General features: G+C 48.7%; 1 protein-coding gene across 2 annotated transcripts; it reads left to right on the top strand.

The window, feature by feature from the left end:
* The first annotated feature begins 2,460 nt into the window (after window positions 1–2,460).
* Window positions 2,461–15,756, top strand: Ms4a15 (membrane spanning 4-domains A15). 2 transcript variants are annotated; one of them, XM_032895355.1, is made up of 7 exons: window positions 2,461–2,519; window positions 9,215–9,389; window positions 10,927–11,049; window positions 13,046–13,102; window positions 13,720–13,812; window positions 14,146–14,259; window positions 15,094–15,756. In XM_032895355.1, the coding sequence occupies exons 1-7, from the start codon at window positions 2,461–2,463 to the stop codon at window positions 15,208–15,210; spliced, it is 738 nt and encodes a 245-aa protein (XP_032751246.1). In that variant the 3' UTR covers window positions 15,211–15,756. The 2 variants fall into 2 exon arrangements, with proteins under 2 accessions (XP_032751246.1, XP_032751245.1); XM_032895354.1 differs by having other exon boundaries at window positions 9,137–9,389; window positions 15,094–15,210.
* Window positions 15,757–17,577: the final 1,821 nt, after the last annotated feature.

The raw sequence follows: 17,577 nt of genomic DNA, 5'->3' as shown, positions 1-17,577 counted from the left end.
GGTTAATGTTGTTGTTCTTATGGGGTTGCAAGCTTGTCCATCTCTTAAGCACTGCTGTGATAGGGATGTGTCGCCATGCTTAACTCCCTTCCTATTCTGAAATCTCAGTATCCTATAGGGGGAAAGGAAACACATCTCTTCTCTCCCGCTGAAGCTTCCAGAATCTTTCAAGACAGCAGACAGTAGACAGATTAACAGGAGAGAAGATATTTAAATTTATTAGGTGCCTGTCACAGAATCTCACAAATCCTGAGAAGAGCCAGATGGGTGTGGCTTGTGCAGAATCAGGTATTGCAGGAAGAGATAAACAACTGAGGCTTGGAGGGAAGGGATAGCCATGGGCTGAGAAGGGTGAAGGGAGTAATGCAGGGTGGACAGAGTCTCAGTGCAGGAACAAAGGTAGTTTCTCTATAGTAATTAAAGTTGCAGGCAAATGGTGTGTGGCAGTCTGTAGTGTTGATACAGTCTCCTGTGACATTAATCCCCCTGCTTGCACAACTCATGGCAACAACAGGCCTTGTGGAGAGCCTGTCTCTAGATAATAGAACTTCAAGAGTGCCCTGAGGAGCAAGTCATAAGGAGGAGGAGGGTGAAAGACACAGGAACGCTGAAGGTCAGAGACTCTGAACTCACTCTTATCTCACAAAAGCCACACCAATGAACTGTGCTCTGGAGTGACTGTTTCCTAAGCCTCAAGCAATAGCTATGTGTCTTAGTTAGGGTTTTATTGCTGTGAACAGACACCATGATCAATGCAAGTTTTATAAAGGACAACATTTAATTGGGGCTGACTTACAGGTTCAGAGGCTCAGTCCATTATCATCAAGGCAGGAGCACGGCAGCATCCAGGCAGGCATGGTGCAGGAGGAGCTGAGTTCTACATCTACTCCTGAAGGAAGCCAGAAACAGATTGAGTATCCTCAGGCAGCTAGGAGGAGGGTCTTCAAGCCCACCCCACAGTGACACATTTCCTCCAACAAGGCCACACCTTCTAATAGTGCCACTCCCTGGGCCAAGCATATGCAAACCATCACACTACTGATATAAGAGATGCTCAGGCTACCCCAAAGATTATCACAGGGGATTTTGACATGGAAAAAGAGGCATCAAGAATAACAAGAGAAGCCAGTTGGCAGAGACTGGAAAGCCCCCTACCAGGGCTAGAGAAAGGAACAGAGCTGTACCTCAAACAGATGACAAATGAGGAAAGGGTGTGTTCTATGCAAATGGCCTACAAAGGGTCCTTTTATTGGAATGTTCATGACTTCTGAGCCTCCCAAGTGTCTATCCTGCTTCCATTCTCAGAAGAGCCTTTCTCTTCCTTAGTGACGGTCTCAGTTTCTAAGTCACTATCTATGTGTCCCTGACCCAACTCCTCATTCAGAAACATAAGTCTATAAATCTTACCATGTGCTCTCTAGACTCAAATCTGTGCCTATAACAAAGAGGCTGACCTCTGGGATATCACTGAAAGCATTCATTTTGTTCCCAGTCTACTATTGCCTGGGCAGGTCTGGTCTGACCTGGGGTCGGCAGAACCATTTCATGCATGACCTTGCTGACCATAAATGCACTGTGGGGCCTCACGAGCCACACCTGAGATGTGTCAAGTGCTTCATCCTGCATCGGGGAAGCCAGGAATGTTCAGTGTTAAGTGTAGAGCTCACAGAGTATACAGCAGGCAAAATCTCTTGTGGCTCAGGTTGGGACCGATCACTCCTACTTCCTGTCGGCAGAGGAAGTCAGAGGGCAGCCCAGTTTTGAGGACTTAGGAAAACATCTCTGACCCTCTCTGCAGGTGTAGACACACAGAGGCCTGGGGACTATGGCCATTTTTACATTCAACCTGCCATACTGATTTATCCCAAGGTTAGCTGAGAGCTGGCCCGGCCTGCCCGCAGGGTGTTCAGGGTGTCTGAACCTTTAGGCTTTCCCAGTTGCCTCAGAAACTATTCTGTGAAATCATGAACCCAGAAACTCACAGGCAAATTTGCCAAGCACTTGAAGGGTACTGTGTATACAAAATACACATATACTAACACATGTTCACAAGAACCTGCCACCAGCCTCCTGGGCCCCTGTCTAACTGTAGTCAAACCTGGGTGGGCAGAACACAGGCAGCCTGCTCCAGCCTCTCAGGGCATCTCAGTGAGTGAAGGGGAAGGTGAAAGCCACATGGGTCCACATCTTAGCTCGGACACTAGTAGTGGGTGCCCAGCAAATCACTTTCTTCTCTGAGCCTTGCCGTTCCCTTCCAAAGACTGAAGCAAGGGACTGGGGTACTTTGCGGCCCTTTGGAGGCCAGTGACCACACAAGTAGCTTCCTCTGGCCCCCACCTCTGGGAGACAGGCGGAGGCCTCTGAGCCAGGAAGAACTGAGAACCTACCAGAGGCGCAGCTCCCAAGCAGTGATTTCCAAGCCCCACGCGAATAGCAAGGTTTTCACAGGATGATGTGTGAATGTGGGAGCGCAGAGGCAGAGGGGAGTCAGCAGCCCGCACAGCAGCCGTGGCAAGCCGGTGAGTACCCCCTTCCTCCTTCCAGAAAGGCCACCCAGGGAACTTAACCGGAGAAGAGGTAGGGGTTTGGGGGTGGGGGGAGGGCAGGGTGAGAGAAGGAATCACTGAAGGGAACCCACCTGGCACTGAGATTGGGAAGTAGGATCCCAGGGCCACCCACTCCAGCTCAGGGCAACAAGAACAGTGAAGGGGGACAAAAGAAGGCTGTCTGTCTTCTCTCCTCAAAGCCAAGACCAGAGATCTCTCAGGGACCTCGGGGAGACAATCACCCTCCCAAGAAGTAGAGACTCTCTTCCTTCAGAAGCTCAATTTAGATGTCCAGCCTAGTCAGGTGATTCTATCCACACACAAGTGTCCTTCCTGTCCCTTCTCTAACGAGAGGAGAAGGATGTGGCCAGGGTCACTGCTAGAAAAGTCTTCTCAACAGGTACTGTATTAGTCGAAGAAAGGAATTGGCTGTCCTTGCTGTTCACTTTCAGGGGCACAGGGAGGCAGGGGTATAGTAGAAGGCCATGGGTTATGAGAGGTCCCACCTGGGGGTACGAGAAAATGACTGAGAGATCTGCTTCCCCAAGGCGTGTTTACGTCTGGTGGAACAGTTTGCATCACTTCTGGGACAGTGGGGCGGGCCTGGACTGTCCTGGAAAGCCAAGACTGGAGACAAGATGCCTGGTGCCACAGAGCCAGATTTACACAGATGCAAGTTCTTGCCCAGTTTGAGAAGCTGCAGACCCAGGATGTATGTATAGGAAACCCTTAGAAGCCTGAAACGCCTTACCCTACTACTACACAGCCACTTTATGATATACAGAGAAACCAAAGTCCAGAGAGATTAGGTGATTTGCCCACAATCAGGTACTTCATCTCGCCAGATAGCGATGTGGATTCTTACTGGGCTGAATGCAGGGTCTGTGGCTTAACTACAAGCCAAGCTTCCAAGTCCCAGATATGTTGCCATTTACTTCATCCCAGAATCCCCACTCCTTAGAGTCACTCCCTTCCAGCTCCTCCGGGGGGGGGGGGGGAAGCAGGTCCAAGGGAGAAATAAGCAAAGCTTTCTGGAGACCTGGGTGGAAGAAAAGGCTCTCCAGAGTTGATCCCAGACAAGTACTAGCTGCCCCAGGGTGCTCCAGCTAGCATGCTGGGGCAGCCCATCACGACAAATGCCCCTGCCACTGAGACTGTTAACAGCTGAAGCCCAGGAGGACTGAAGGCTTCCTCCATACCAAGCATGGGGCCAGATGTTGATAGCTGGGCATTGTTCTCTTTCTGGAATGTTAGGGGCCTCTCTCTCTCTCTCTCTCTCTCTCTCTCTCTCTCTCTCTCTCTCTCTCTCTCTCTCTCTGTGTGTGTGTGTGTGTGTGTGTGTGTGTGTGTGTGTGTGTGTGTGTGTATGATTTCAATCAAGCCTAAGGTGGATGTGCTCTGTAAAGTTCTTTTCAATTTGAATATTGGTTATTTTTTATAGTGGAAAAATCAAATTTTATATTCTATAATACAAATAGCTATCCCTAAGTAAAACTGTTTACATTAATTTGCAAACATTCACAGTGATTATAGCGAGGTGACACTTAAGCAGTCTGTGGCTTTTCCAGTCAGCCTCAGGCCAAACAACATCGATTAAGTAACTAGCCTAGCCTGCCTGGTCTTGAGCTGTGTCAAATCTGACCTGGGGCTGCTCCTCAGTTCAGGTTCAGCAGGTATGAAGGGTGTTTGCTGGCTTTAATCTTTTCCCATGCTTTTTCTTGCTCTCTTCACTGCACATACAGTGGCTGGCCAGAGTGGCATCCCCAAAGCTGGGCAGTGGGCAAGGAGGAGAAAGAGGATAGGGGCCATGTACCTGCTGGATGCTTTGTGAGTTCGTAGACACTTCTCTAAAGGGGTGTCTCTACAGAGACACACCCCATTGTAGGGATCTCTCTCCCATGTCCCCTCTGCAAAAGAGCTCTCCCTCAACCTAGGAATCTGTAGATCCAATGAAAAGAGCCAACATGCTACTTTCTCATATGACAAAGCCAGCCTCTGTGCCATGGGAAAAGATAGCCCAAGATATGTTCCCCTCCTCCCTGTACAGTGTCAAATCTACGTTCAACCTTACTTGCAACTGTGGGAGGGCGGGTATAAAAAAACACCTACAGCTTCTCAGCCACCTGCCTTTTGCAAGTCCCCTGACACCCTTGGTGACATCACTCACTCCAGAGTCTGGTCTCAGCTGACAGTTCAGCCTTAACATCTCTGACCAATACATCAGCCTCCCAGGCCCATGACCTGCCCCAATCCCCCCACCCACTCCACAAAATGACCCACATTGCACCTCCTTCTCAGGGCTGCCCTAGAGTCTGTAGGAGAGCTCTTTATAAACTGGAAAGGGCTTTCTGTAAAGGGCTGTTATTACCACAGCCCATTCAGAAGTTAACAATCAACACAGCTGCCCTGGGTGCCCTGAGTATTCCACAGCTGTTCCCTTAAGGCAGGGTGCAATGACTTTCCTTCCTTCCGTTCCTATGTATGCATTAGTGGTGGGGATAGCCTGGCTGATTGTTAGTCAGAAAAATGGGAACACAGAGATGGAGTCACCTGGAATACCACCAATACATTGTCACTGGCTTCCGGTGGAGCCGAGGGGAGAGGAGAGTGTGAATCTCAGGATGTATTCCTGCTTGTGTTTGCCACTTATCCCACTGAGGGTGCAAAGCCTATTTCTGTAGGTGTTTCTCTTCTCCTGAGGATCACGGGGGTCTGTGTGTGATCGTATTTCTCACCACCTGCTGGGAGAGATGCTGTTAATGACGCAAGTGTTCCCTGCTGGGTGACTTGAGCCCAGTGGGAGCCCAGAGAGTCCTTCTGACCTCAGAAATTGTTCCCAGTACACACATGACCCATCATGGTCCTCAGACATGATCTTTACCTGTTCATGGTGAAATGGAAACTCTGAAAGCAAGTGTGTCCTTTCTGCCTAAAATTCCGCCTTTAAATTGTTCGTAGTAATTTTTTAAATGGCCTGACTTAGGGAAGGGCTGCAGTGGCAAGCTAGTTTAGCCCACTTTGGTTTTTAATTTGATCACCTATGAATGCCAAGCCTGATTGAACTATTGTCCAAGGAAGAAAATATAACAATGCATTCCCTCACTCTGACAAGACAAGGAAGGATTCAGACCCAGGAATGGGTGAATTCCTTAAAGTAAGCATCATCCTTACTGGAAGTGGGAATTCTGGGATCTATCACAGTTCAGCCACTGAGGTGCTATATGACTTCGAGAGAGGCATTCACCCTCTCTTGTTTGTTGTTTATAGTTACTGCTCCTTCCTATACATGTGGGCCATCGAGGGACATTCAAGACCCAAACTCAAGCCAAAGCTGCCATAGCCATATTTACCTTTATTGTATAGAAATATCTAGAAGTTCAATTTATTTTCCTTCTTGCTCCAAATCATAGAAATTAGTGTACTTGACATCTAAAACAACAAGTAAATTTCAGTAACCATTAACTACGGTCCAGGAAGTACTGTTCTGGGTTGGAGTTGGAAAACTCTGTCCCACCAACTGGATCCAGGCCATCTGTCCGTGTCAACACAGCCCCACCTATTTATACATTCATTGCCTGTGTCTGGTTCACACTACAAGAGGCATCTCCTATTTAAAACAGAAGCTACTTGATCAAAGCTCAAACCCTTTACTAGCTGAGTCTCTGCAGGGAGTGTTTGCCAGTGCTGTCTTAAGCAGTATTTGTGTCTGCTAAGAATCATTTCGGTGTGAGGGCCAGGAGACCAGAGGCCCAACTGAGCCCCACCATGTGGAAAGTAATAGCACTGTCCCTAGACACTTGCTCTTGATCTTACATGTTGGCCACCCAGTTTTAGCTAGAGAAAACATTAGAAAGTCCTTCAAGATATCAAATGACTTCTGCCACCCTCTGCATCAGATTGTCTTTCAATACACTATTTACCTGAAGCATGTTCTTCTTTTGCATGTATGTGCATACATGGGTGTGTGTGCACATGTATGTCCATGTTGACATATATGCAATTGTGTGCATGTGTCGTGCAGAGTCCTGCCTCTTCACTGGGGGGTACACAGGCATGTGCATGTATGCCTAGGTCAGAGGTCCACTCTGTGTGTCACTCTTCGGGAGACAACTACTTTGTCTTTTGAGAGAGAATCTGGAGCTCATTAGTCTAGAGCTCACCAAATAGGCTGGGCTGGCAGGCCGGAGAGCCCCAAGAATCCCCAGCACTAGGCTAACAAGTGTGGTCCCACACCCAGCTTTTTACATGGGTTTCTGGGACTCCAACTCAGGTAGGTCTTCATGCTTATATAGCAAGCACTTTACATACTAAGCTGTCTCCCCAACCCATGAAACATTCCTTAATCACCTACAGTGGACAGAAGATGCTCATGCCAGCAGATTTCACCCTGTGCATCTTGTTCCATTCCCTTGGAGGTACTCCAGACACCGGAATCCTGCTTTACTCCTTGTAGAGACTCAGCTATGTGTCTCAAGGGCAGGTCCAATAGGACCCTTGTGTTTAACATTCACCAATATGAATCAGGCCCATCCCAGAGCAAATGGCACAGAGGACACACAGGTGACAAGTGCCATTATCTAACATAAAGGTGCTCATCCACTGAAGTCCCTCAAAGAACCACAAAATGGGCTATGTCAAGAGCCTGCTACTCTAGAAACATAGATGGGTACACTTGTGTTGTCCAATGTGCCAGAATTTTTATTGACTAACAATAAATTTATAAACCAAGTTAGTTTCATTTGCTGCAGTTTGCTGAATACTCCTGATTTTCCCGTAATAGCTGTTGACTAACATGTGTGCTTTTATTCTGATCTTAAGTATTAGTATTAACTCTCAGATCACACCTTATACACCTCAGTGTGTGTGTGTGTGTGTGTGTGTGTGTGTGTGTGTGTAGACTAACTTCATAAGTACAGAGGTCAGAGCATAGTTTAAAGAGGCCTTACCGGAGGCAGAGCACTACTAGAGACACAGGAGGGCACTGCATCGCTGCAGTGGTTGGAGAAGACTCCAGTTGGAGAGCTGAAGGCGCAGGACTGCAGAGCCGAGAGATGCTGCAGAGATGCAGGACCACAGAGAAGTACAGGGCTGGTTCAGACAAAGACATAGACTGGTAGTAATTTCAGGAGGCTGCATCACTTGGTGGAAACCAAGCTGAGCTGGAGCTGGACAATCTGCCTGTCGGTCCCATGACACACACATCGAGTGGCCAGATGCCAGGCCAAAGGGGCCATCACTACTGCAGTGCCAGGTGACTCCTTCATAGAGTCCAGGTGGCACCCTTCATCCTTAGGAGTAAACTGTTTGTGCCTTGTGGATGGTGCTGGGCAGGCGGTGGTACCTGTGTGCATAGTGAGAGACAGTGTCATCATGACTCACTGTTTGAACTCACAGGAGGGCCAAATGCTGCCTCTTAAAGGCAGTCACCCAGGGCAGGGCACAGCCCAAAGCCATCCTCTCACACAGTATGGAGTAACTTGAAGCAGAGCCTAGCCTGTCCTCACAGGCTGTGTGACCTTCCAGCTACAATGACTCATGAACGCAAACCACAGGCCTACAAGCCACGGGTAAATACACATTTGTATGCCGGATAGATAATGTGCTAAACAATACTTCAGATGAAGATGCTACAACAGTCACCGTGTGAATCGTGGCCTTTACCAGACCCATAATGTGATAAGTTCTAGTGCCCTTCCCCCTACGTTTTTGTCAGAAAAGTGAGGCAGGAAGAGGTGACCATCTTGCCCCTTGTCTCACAGTAACTACATGGGCCAGGGTTCAAATCCTGGCTTCAGTCATAGCGCTGTGACTTGAACTGCTGGGCTCTTCACCACATGTGAAAGCCAGCAAGGCAGATGACTGTTTAATGTCCTATAATCCACTAGATTAGTAACTGCAGCACTCTGGGAAGCTACCACCTGACATTTGGCTAACAGATCAATGTTCCCTAGAGTGTTTTCCCAGGCCAGTCACACCTAAGGTTTTCACTGGTTTATCTTGGCTGCAATAGTGGTTATTCCTTGGATAGTCAAAGAGAGCAGGATGTTGCCCCACGGTAGTTATGTATCCACCGTCAACAGATGTAGGCCTAGAGGGAGGACAGAAGAGGCACATCCTACCTGGTTCCTCTCTTTCCTTGAAGAAAATGGTACTTCAGCTAAGCCCCGCCTTCCAGAGCTGTGTGTTCCTGAGCCATCACTCACCCTCTCTAGGGAAAGAAGGATGTTTAACAGATGCTTCTCTCAAGTGTTCCGCTTGGGCTGCGGACGTGGCTCAGCAATGGTGGGCTTGCCTCAGGTGCCGTCTGGGTTCCATGCCTGGCATTGAAAATAAAATTCCTTCCACGTAACGTAGGAGAAATCAGAGTCGAGTCCAAAAAAAAACAAAAAACAAAAAACTAAGATTCAAGTCAAAAGAGCCAAGAACCCACTTCCCTTCTGTGAGTCTCTTCTCTTTCCCCAGCTCTAGCTGAGAATTTGGGTTCCACTATGTCCAGACTTCAGTAAGCAAGAGCAGGCAGATATGCCATTTAGCAACCTGCTGCCTTAAGCATATGTGTGATCACCATGACTGCCTTGTTATCTCCTGAGCCTTCGTCCCCCAGGCTCTCTGAACACGATGTCTGCACCTCCTGCCAGCAATGGTGTGTTCGTTGTCATCCCGCCCAGCAACGCCAGCGGCCTCCGCCCGCCTCCAGCCATCCTGCCCACCTCCATGTGCCAGCCTCCAGGGATCATGCAGTTCGAAGAGTCACCGCTAGGGGCGCAGGCGCCCAGGGCCACTCAGCCACCTGATCTTAGACCAATGGAGACGTTCTTGACAGGAGAACCCAAAGCTTTAGGGGTAAGGGCAGCTTGTCATGTGACTTGAGACAAAATTTCTGGACAGGCAGCATACCTCATGCTCAACGGGGAGAAGTGGATAAATGTGAAAATTCGTTCATACAAGAGACAGACAAGGGGTTGGGGATTTAGCTCAGTGGTAGAATGCTTGCCTAGCAAGCGCAAGGTCCTGGGTTCGGTTCCCAGCTCCGAAAAAAAAAGAAAAAATAAGAGAGACAGACAAGCTCACCCTCCTTATAAATCAGTAAATAAATGACCAGAACTACAAAGAAGATTAAGAATGATGGAGGATAGCAACACTAGCAAAGACAGAAATATCTCTATGGAGAGATGACACTGAGGCTAGATCTCACATGTTAAAGCCGGTCCAGCAAGAGCCGGATGGGCGGAAGGATGGGTGAAGGGTAGAATTAGCTATAATGAAGACTAGCAAATGCAAAGGCCCTGAGGTGGGAGTGGGTGTGGCTTGTCAAAGGAAGATACAGAACACTGAAATGGCTGGGATGTAATGAATAAAGGAGGAGCTGACAAGAGATGAGAATGAAATGACAGGCAAGAGCCATCTCCTGTAGAGTCCACAAAGTGTGGCCTCTAAGCCCTTCTCCCAACTCAAAGGGCCTTAGACAATGGTCTCTAAGAAGCAGTTAATTATAGATTATAGGTAGATAAATGGAAAAGATGGATGATAGATTAGATAGATGATGTAGATAGATGAAAGACAGATAGATGGTAGATGAATATGATCGATGAGGATAAGAGATGAATGGATGGATGATAAATAAATATGATTGGTAGATGACAGGTGGAATGGATAAATAAGATAGGATACATATATAGGAAAGACAAGTAGATGATAGAATATATAATTGATGGTGATTTTGATAGATAAGATAGATGATAAATTTTAAAGTTTTTTTTAAATAGGTGATGGATAAATAGGGATGTGAATTGCTAAAAAAAACAAAAACAAAAATGTTTGAAAGTCAACACAGCAGAACTTACCACAAGGCCACACTTCCCAGAGAGTCCCCACTCTTAGGAAAAACCATCTAGCTTCTGGGAATGTTTCCGTGGGGCACTGGTAAATAGAAGAGGAGGAGGAGGTAAGGATAAGAGGGGGCTAGGAGGAAGGAAGATGGAAAGAAAACCAAGTGGAAATTTTAGCCAATGGAAGCAGCTGTAACCCCCCAACACCCTTGATGGGCTATGGAAAGACAACAGGAAGAAGGTAACATAGGCATTTGGTACCAGTGTGCTGAGAGTCAGGGAACCTAGGCTAAGAAAATCAGAAAAGCAAATCAGAGCTGTGCTTGACAACCCAGTCCCAAAGCTGTGGTCTGGAGCTCCTCCTAATCTGAGGAGAGCTGGTTCTATCCTGATTAAAAGTCTGGCCTCCTCGGCCTCCTCATCATCCCCCACCCACCCCGGAGCTGTGGAAAGCCAGGTCTGCAGGACGGCAGAGGGCGCAGAGGGCGCAGAGGGCGGAGTGGAGCTCGCGGCTCTACATCAGTGGCATGAGCCTTTTCTACTTCCCACAGACGGTGCAGATCCTGATCGGCCTCATCCACCTTGGCTTTGGCAGCGTCCTGCTTATGGTTCGACGAGGCCACCTGGGGATGCTCTTCATCGAGGGTGGCGTTCCCTTCTGGGGAGGAGCTTGTGTGAGTGCGGGAGAAGCCATCCTTGGCTAGGGAGTGGTCTTGCCCAGGTCACCGCGCCCTGTCCCACTCCCAACATTTTCCTAGCCATAGTCCATCCTATGTCAGGGTTTTACTCACCACCCGCTCCCACCAGACTAACGTGGGAGGAATAGTTATCACTCACGGTAAACCTCAGCCTGACTCACTCCCGGCAAACAGACAGAGTTCTACCACAAACTGTGGGTAAGGAGGGAGCAGGCCAGTGTCCTAATCACACCCAGACTACCTGAATCCTAACCCCACAACTATAACCCACCAGCAGAAACCCCTCAGTTCCCTCTGTGGGTTCCAGTTCTATCTGAGCTGATCCCTAAGCAGTCTCCCTGCCCTGTATCCATTCTTCTGGCCATACCTCACTGGAGAACCAAATCAGGGCTTCCTTGTCTGCTCCGAGGTCCCAAAGAGAGGGAGTTGGCAAGGGGGCACTGCTGTCTGTGCCCCTACCAAAGGTGCCAGTGCCTCTGGTAATCGGGAGCCTCCAGCTACCTCCAGAAAGCACAGGCTTTCAGATGAACTTAATGAGGTCTTCACCGAAGCTCTGCTGTGTATGATGGTGGAGTTCCCTCTGCATATCCCAGACTATCCCAGCAAGAGCTCAGAAGCCCCTAAAAGTGGAGTTCAGAGATGCCAGCATTACTGAAACTTCACATGCTGCTTCTAGTGGTCCATAGTGGGCCCAAGAGGGACGAAGATGTTGGCAAGCAGGAATCTAAGGTGGGCAATGCCTTGGGAAGAAACAAAGGTAGCATTGTTTTTTAAGATCCCTCCTGTTTCACATTCTGTCACAAAATGTGTGCCACTTCCATGGTAGAAGGAGATAATAAACAAAAGTCTATCAGTCTCACAAGCGGGAATCCTGAGGCCTGGGCAGGGCATGTGTAACTCTAAATTCAGTGTTAAAACCTCACTGGGCTGGGGAGATAGTTCAGTGTGTAATGTACTTGCACGGCAAGAGTAAGGGCCTGAGTCCTTACCTCCATCAACCTTGTCAAAAGCCAAGCTGGGCTTGGAAACCAAGAGCTGGAGAGATAGAGGCTGACAGCCCTCCCGAGACTCACTGGTCTTCACCCCAGCATAATCAGTGAGCCCAGTCCACAGAAGAGCCAAGTGGGCAGCTCCTGAGGAGGAATGACTTGACCTTAGCACAGAGGCATGCATGCACAAATACACACACATGCACATACACATACACAGAGAGAGAGAGAGAGAGACAGACACACACACAGGCACAGATGCACACATGCACAAATACACACACACACACACACAGAGGCACACATGCACAAGTACATACACACACACACAGACACACAGACACACAGGCACAGGCACAGACACACACACACATACACACACAGAGACAGGCACAGATGCACGCATGCACAAGTACACACACACACACACACACACACACATACAGGCACAGGCACAGATGCATACATGCACATGCCCTCGCATGCACATGAGAGAAGGATCTCTTCCTTTTATGTTCTTAACACCCAACTGCTGCTTGGTAAATATTTGTCGAGTGAATATTTGAAGGAAAGGTGAGTGCATTATGATGCTTTAGTGATATAATGTCAGCAAAAATGCATGCCTGGTAATCCATGGCTTGAGGTCTCATGACAGAGGCCTCTTTGTGTGTTTGTTTCTGTTGTTGCTGTTTGCTTGTTTGTTTGTTTGTTTGTTTGTTTGTTTGTTTTTTGAGACGGGATCTCTGTTGCCCTGGCTATCCTAGAACTCACTTTGTAGAGCAGGCAGGCCTTGAACTCAGCGTCACTTGCTTCTGCCTCCCAAGCGCTGGGATTAAAGGCATATGCCACCGTGCCTGAGGACAGGGGCCTCTTACAGACCCACTAAGACATCTTAGAAATACACCCAAAATGCCTGGCCAGGGTGCAGACAAGAAAGCTGATGGTCCTCTACCTGTTACCTGCGTCTTCTCTTCCCCACACAGTTTATCATCTCTGGGTCCCTGTCTGTAGCAGCTGAGAGGAACCACACCAGTTGCCTGGTAAGTCTGAATGGACAGAGAGCCAGGGATGGGGACGATGCCCACTCACCTGGGTGCCACTCGGGACCCCGTTCCCATCTGCTAACTCATTTGGCCCATTCAACAAGCATTCTTTGGGGATTTTCTAAGTGTGCAGAAGGAATTTAGGCATCTACATACAGAAGGAGGAGATGGGGCACTTGCAAAATGCCACCCAAGGTGGATGGTAAGAGTCTAGAGCAAAAGTCTTCACAGACACTCAGAGAAGGAAGATACAGAAAGGGTCCCCGGGAGAATAGACACAAAGTTGTCTTAGTGGGTGGGCCTGGGCCTGGGGGAAGACAAGTTGGGGGTCAGGGGTCAGACACATGCTGCAAACGTGTCCCAGGAAAGCCACTAAGAAGGTTAGACTTCCTCCCCCAGACACTCCCAAGTGGATAGAAGAAGCAGAGGGAGGCATTAGGGCCTCTTCTTGGGGTCTCAGGGAAGGAGAAGGGAAAGAATGGGGAAAAGAAAAACCAGTCTCCTGCAAGGCTCATAGCCCCAAGCCCCTGGGCCAGGAAGGAGGGTGCAGGAGACTGGGTAGTGCGTGTCCTTTCTCTTCCTTCCTCTTCTTGTTGCTCCTCTCCTTCCCACAGGTGAGGAGCAGTCTGGGAACCAACATCCTCAGTGCCATGGCAGCCTTCGCAGGGACGGCCATTCTTCTCATGGACTTTGGTGTCACTAACTGGGTGTGTTGGCAGATGTCCCAAGGGGTGATAAACCCAGAGAGATGTGGGCTCTGGCCAGGGCCAGGGAAGATCCAAGAGTCTGCAGTCCTGGGCTAGTTTGCAGAGCCTGCTGCTCCAATAGACCTCCTGACCCTACCCCAGAGTCACCTGCGGGCGGGGGGAGGGGGAGGATGAGACCCGGTGAAATGGAAGGAGGGGGGCCCAAGGCTGGAGTCAGGAAGGCTGGATCCAGATACACCTCTGTCTCTCGCCTGGAAGGAAAGTTATCTTGGTCCAGAGGCTGTCTTTACTTTTAAACGTTCTGTTTGCCTTGACTGTGGTTTGGGTTCTCAGGATGTGGGCAGAGGCTACCTTGCCGTGTTGACCATCTTCACCATCCTGGAGTTCTTCATTGCTGTCATTGCCACCCACTTCGGGTGCCAAGCCACCCGTGCCCAAACTAACGCAGTGAGTACTCTCGCACCAAGTCCAGAGCCCCTGAGGGAGCCTGATGTCTAGAAAGAGGTTATATCTGCAGCCCCTCCCACTTCTGCTTTGTTGCTGAGCTGTGATGAGAACCTCAAGCTGTGAAATGGGACTACTCACCCAGTGGCCACAGGGGGCGCCAACACTACTGGCAAAGCTGAGGAGATCCTTCCGGAATCGGAGGACAGGGTTGGGAAGGGCGAGGAACGCCTTGCACGGAGGTGTCCACAGACTGCCAACAGATGGGCACCTCAGAAAAAAAACAGCATGAGTCAGTGGAAGTTAAGCTCATTTTTCCAGGGGAAAATAGAAGGCGGGTGGATAAAAAGAGCGTGGGAAGAGGGGCTACTGATAGCACAAAGGCTTGCCTGGGCAGGACAATGCAGCAGGGGGCTGGCGGGTGCCATTTAAGGTTGGAGCAGGAGGATGAACTAGATTCAAGGAGCCCAGTGAATAGCTACTAGTGTGGAAGAAGCCAGGTACCGGCACTATGTTCAGGCAAGAGCTATAGAAGCCCCAAGCCCAGCAGAGAATATCCAGAGAGGAAATATCAGCGCACTAACCGCTAGGGAAATGAGGTTTTGTCTACTTTGCTAGCTGCAATGTGTCCAAGCCTAGCTCATAACTGACCCTAGAAAATGTTTGCTGAAATGTCAATTACACGATGTGTGTGTGTGTTGTTGTTGTTCTTGTTCTTGTTCTTGTTCTTGTTGTTCTCAAAGTGCCCACAGGGTGGCACTATTGCAACACTCCCCGAAGACCACAGAGCCACCCAGAATTTGAGTTTGTTTTTTGTTTTGTTGTTTCTCTCTGCAGTCTGTGATTTTCCTACCGAATGCCTTTGGCACGGATTTCAGCATCCCCAGCCCAGCAGTCTCTCCGCCCCCTGCCTATGACAACGTGGCATATATGCCCAAGGAGTCATCAGAGTAGGAGATTGCAACTTCTGCAGGTTGGAGTCCAGGCTTCCCACTCTACCCAGCGTCTCTCCACTCTCACCTTGTCTGATCTGAGGCAGAGGTTCCCCAGCGAGGCTCTCCAAGCCACGTGCACTGTGTCACTGAGTGAAGTGTTCTGTTTCCCATTTCCTCCAGAAGTGTCTTTCCAAAAAAGACATAAAGCTGGTGTCCAGGGTAGTGTCCTTAAGCAGCACCACCCCACCCCCGGCCCTGTCACCTCATATAGACATCCTGTTTGCTCCGTTGCAGTCCTCTGCTCATCATGGGAAACCTTGGCTTCACAGAGGTTTCACGGGTTTGCCTTCAAGATCATTAAGCACAGAGAACTCAGAATGTTCCAGAATGGACTGGCATGTCAGAGACACAGAGCTCGGGCCCTACCACACAGCAAGGCCTGACCTCCAGGCTCCCAAGGTGGCTCTGTCCTTTGTCATCTGCTGTTACATCTTTGGGTTTTCATTTTCCTGCCCGGAAACTAAAGTGTTAAACTACATGACATAAAACTAATCTAGAACCTCTTGGCTCCCTGGTGTCCTTGGGTCTAAGCCCAGCATTGCCCCCTCTCTATCCCAGAACCTCCTTCTCCTTATTTGTAATAGAAGATTGGGTTTGACTCTGGCCCTGCCCACTACTAAAACAGAACAGGAGGTTGCACATGAGACTGAACCACTTTGGAGAAAAATAAACAGCGTGGCTTAGACTTTAGGTTGGTCTCAATGTGGTGGCTTTCGCTTTTTAAGCTTGGGGTCTTCTGAAGGCTGCCCATGGTTAATCAGAGGTTCAGGTAAGTACCCTCATGAAGAGCAGGCATGATATGGTAACTTTTTGCAGTTAAGGACATCTCCATGCCTTGACTTCGATGATGATCACATGGGCAATTGCATATATGAAAATTAACTTGGGCTGGAGAGATGGCTCAGGGGTTAAGATCACTGACTGCTCTTCCAGAGGTCCTGAGTTCAATTCCCAGCAACCACATGGTGTCTCATAACCATCTGTAATGAGATCCGATGCCCTCTTCTGGTGTGTCTGAAGACAGCTACAGTGTACTTATATATAATAAATAAATACATCTTTTTTGAAAAAAAAGAAAGGAAAATTAACTTAAGTGGAAACAGGGGAGATGGCTCCGAGGTTAAGGACCTGAGTCGGCACGCTCAGCATGCATGTGAGAAGCTGGGCACAGTGGCCCGTGTCTGCAATCCCAGCACTGGAGTGGCACAGAATGGGGAAAATCATGGGCTCACATGGCCAACAAATCTATCTGAATCAGTGAGCTCCAGGTTCCATGAGAGACCCGGGGTTGAAAGTTAAGATGGGCAGGTAACAGAACAAAGGAAGCCTTTGGAGGCCTAAATGCTACAGGCAGTGCTTTTTCTCAAATACTATCAGCATGTGCATAGAGGATAACTCTAATGAAGTTCCCCAACAATGTAACCTATGTACTTGTTTGCCGAGTGCTGACGTGAACCACAAGTAGACTTTAACAAATGCTAATGGATTCAAGTCTTACTGACTCTAAGCACAGCAAAGTCTTACCAGATTTGCCCAGGCTCCCACCTGAGTCTGGTTCGGATTCCTGTTTTCTAACCATCTAGATCGTCATTACATCATCAGCTCTGTGCCTTTCCCAGCATTCCAGGGAGTCATCTCCCACGATTTCCTTCATATCTTGATTAAGGACTCAGAATTCACAATAACCACAACCAAGTTTATGCTGAGACAGACAGGAATAAGAGATCTCAAAATATCATCTGGTAACAGGCTTTTCTGTTTCAGGATGAGGAGCAGAGGTTGTGGCTAAGAATCTGAGAGAAAACCTAGTCCAAACGATGTCAGAGCTTACGTCAGTATTTCTTCAATAGCTTCTGTTGGAGAGTCATAGCTTGCCTAACCTCAGAGAGTTCTGTCTTTACAGAGGATGCAGCAGTGATCTATCATCAAATACCCAAGGAGCTAACTTTAAAAATGAAGGAGAGAAGTTCATTTACCTCACTGTTCTGGAGATTGGAGGTCAGAAGTTCACACACAGTGGTGGCCTTCTGGCAGTCTAAAGGTGGTACAAAGCTACGAGGATTAGTCTATGGGCCCTCATTCCGATACCATTCTAATCAGACACCCCAAGGACAACCCCTCAGTCATCAGACTGAGTTTCCAATCAAAAACAAAGAGGGCCGTACTTCCACAGGAGAATCTGTAGGGGGCGCTCTCACTGCTCCCACGAGCTCGCTCTTAGCTCCCTAGTTGGTCATTTCACAATTGTTGAGACTATACTTAAAAATCAAAGGTGGGTGGGACAAGGAAACAAATTCTTGGCTTTATTCCCCCGATGAAGTCAGTT

This window comes from Rattus rattus, chromosome 2 (genome assembly GCF_011064425.1).
Source record: "Rattus rattus isolate New Zealand chromosome 2, Rrattus_CSIRO_v1, whole genome shotgun sequence".
Lineage (NCBI taxonomy): Eukaryota > Metazoa > Chordata > Mammalia > Rodentia > Muridae > Rattus > Rattus rattus.
The sequence above is the reverse complement of the archived record's forward strand: the minus strand, read 5'-3'. Positions and strand labels throughout refer to the sequence as shown.

Bases quoted from the DNA above. Each gene is read 5' to 3' on its own strand.
- Ms4a15 (XM_032895354.1), top strand. From the start codon at position 2,461: ATGTGGGAGCGCAGAGGCAGAGGGGAGTCAGCAGCCCGCACAGCAGCC. The intron at 2,520-9,136 runs GTGAGTACCCCC...TTATCTCCTGAG, and splicing joins ACAGCAGCCGTGGCAAGCCG to CCTTCGTCCCCCAGGCTCTC. The intron at 9,390-10,926 runs GTAAGGGCAGCT...TACTTCCCACAG, and splicing joins GAGAACCCAAAGCTTTAGGG to ACGGTGCAGATCCTGATCGG.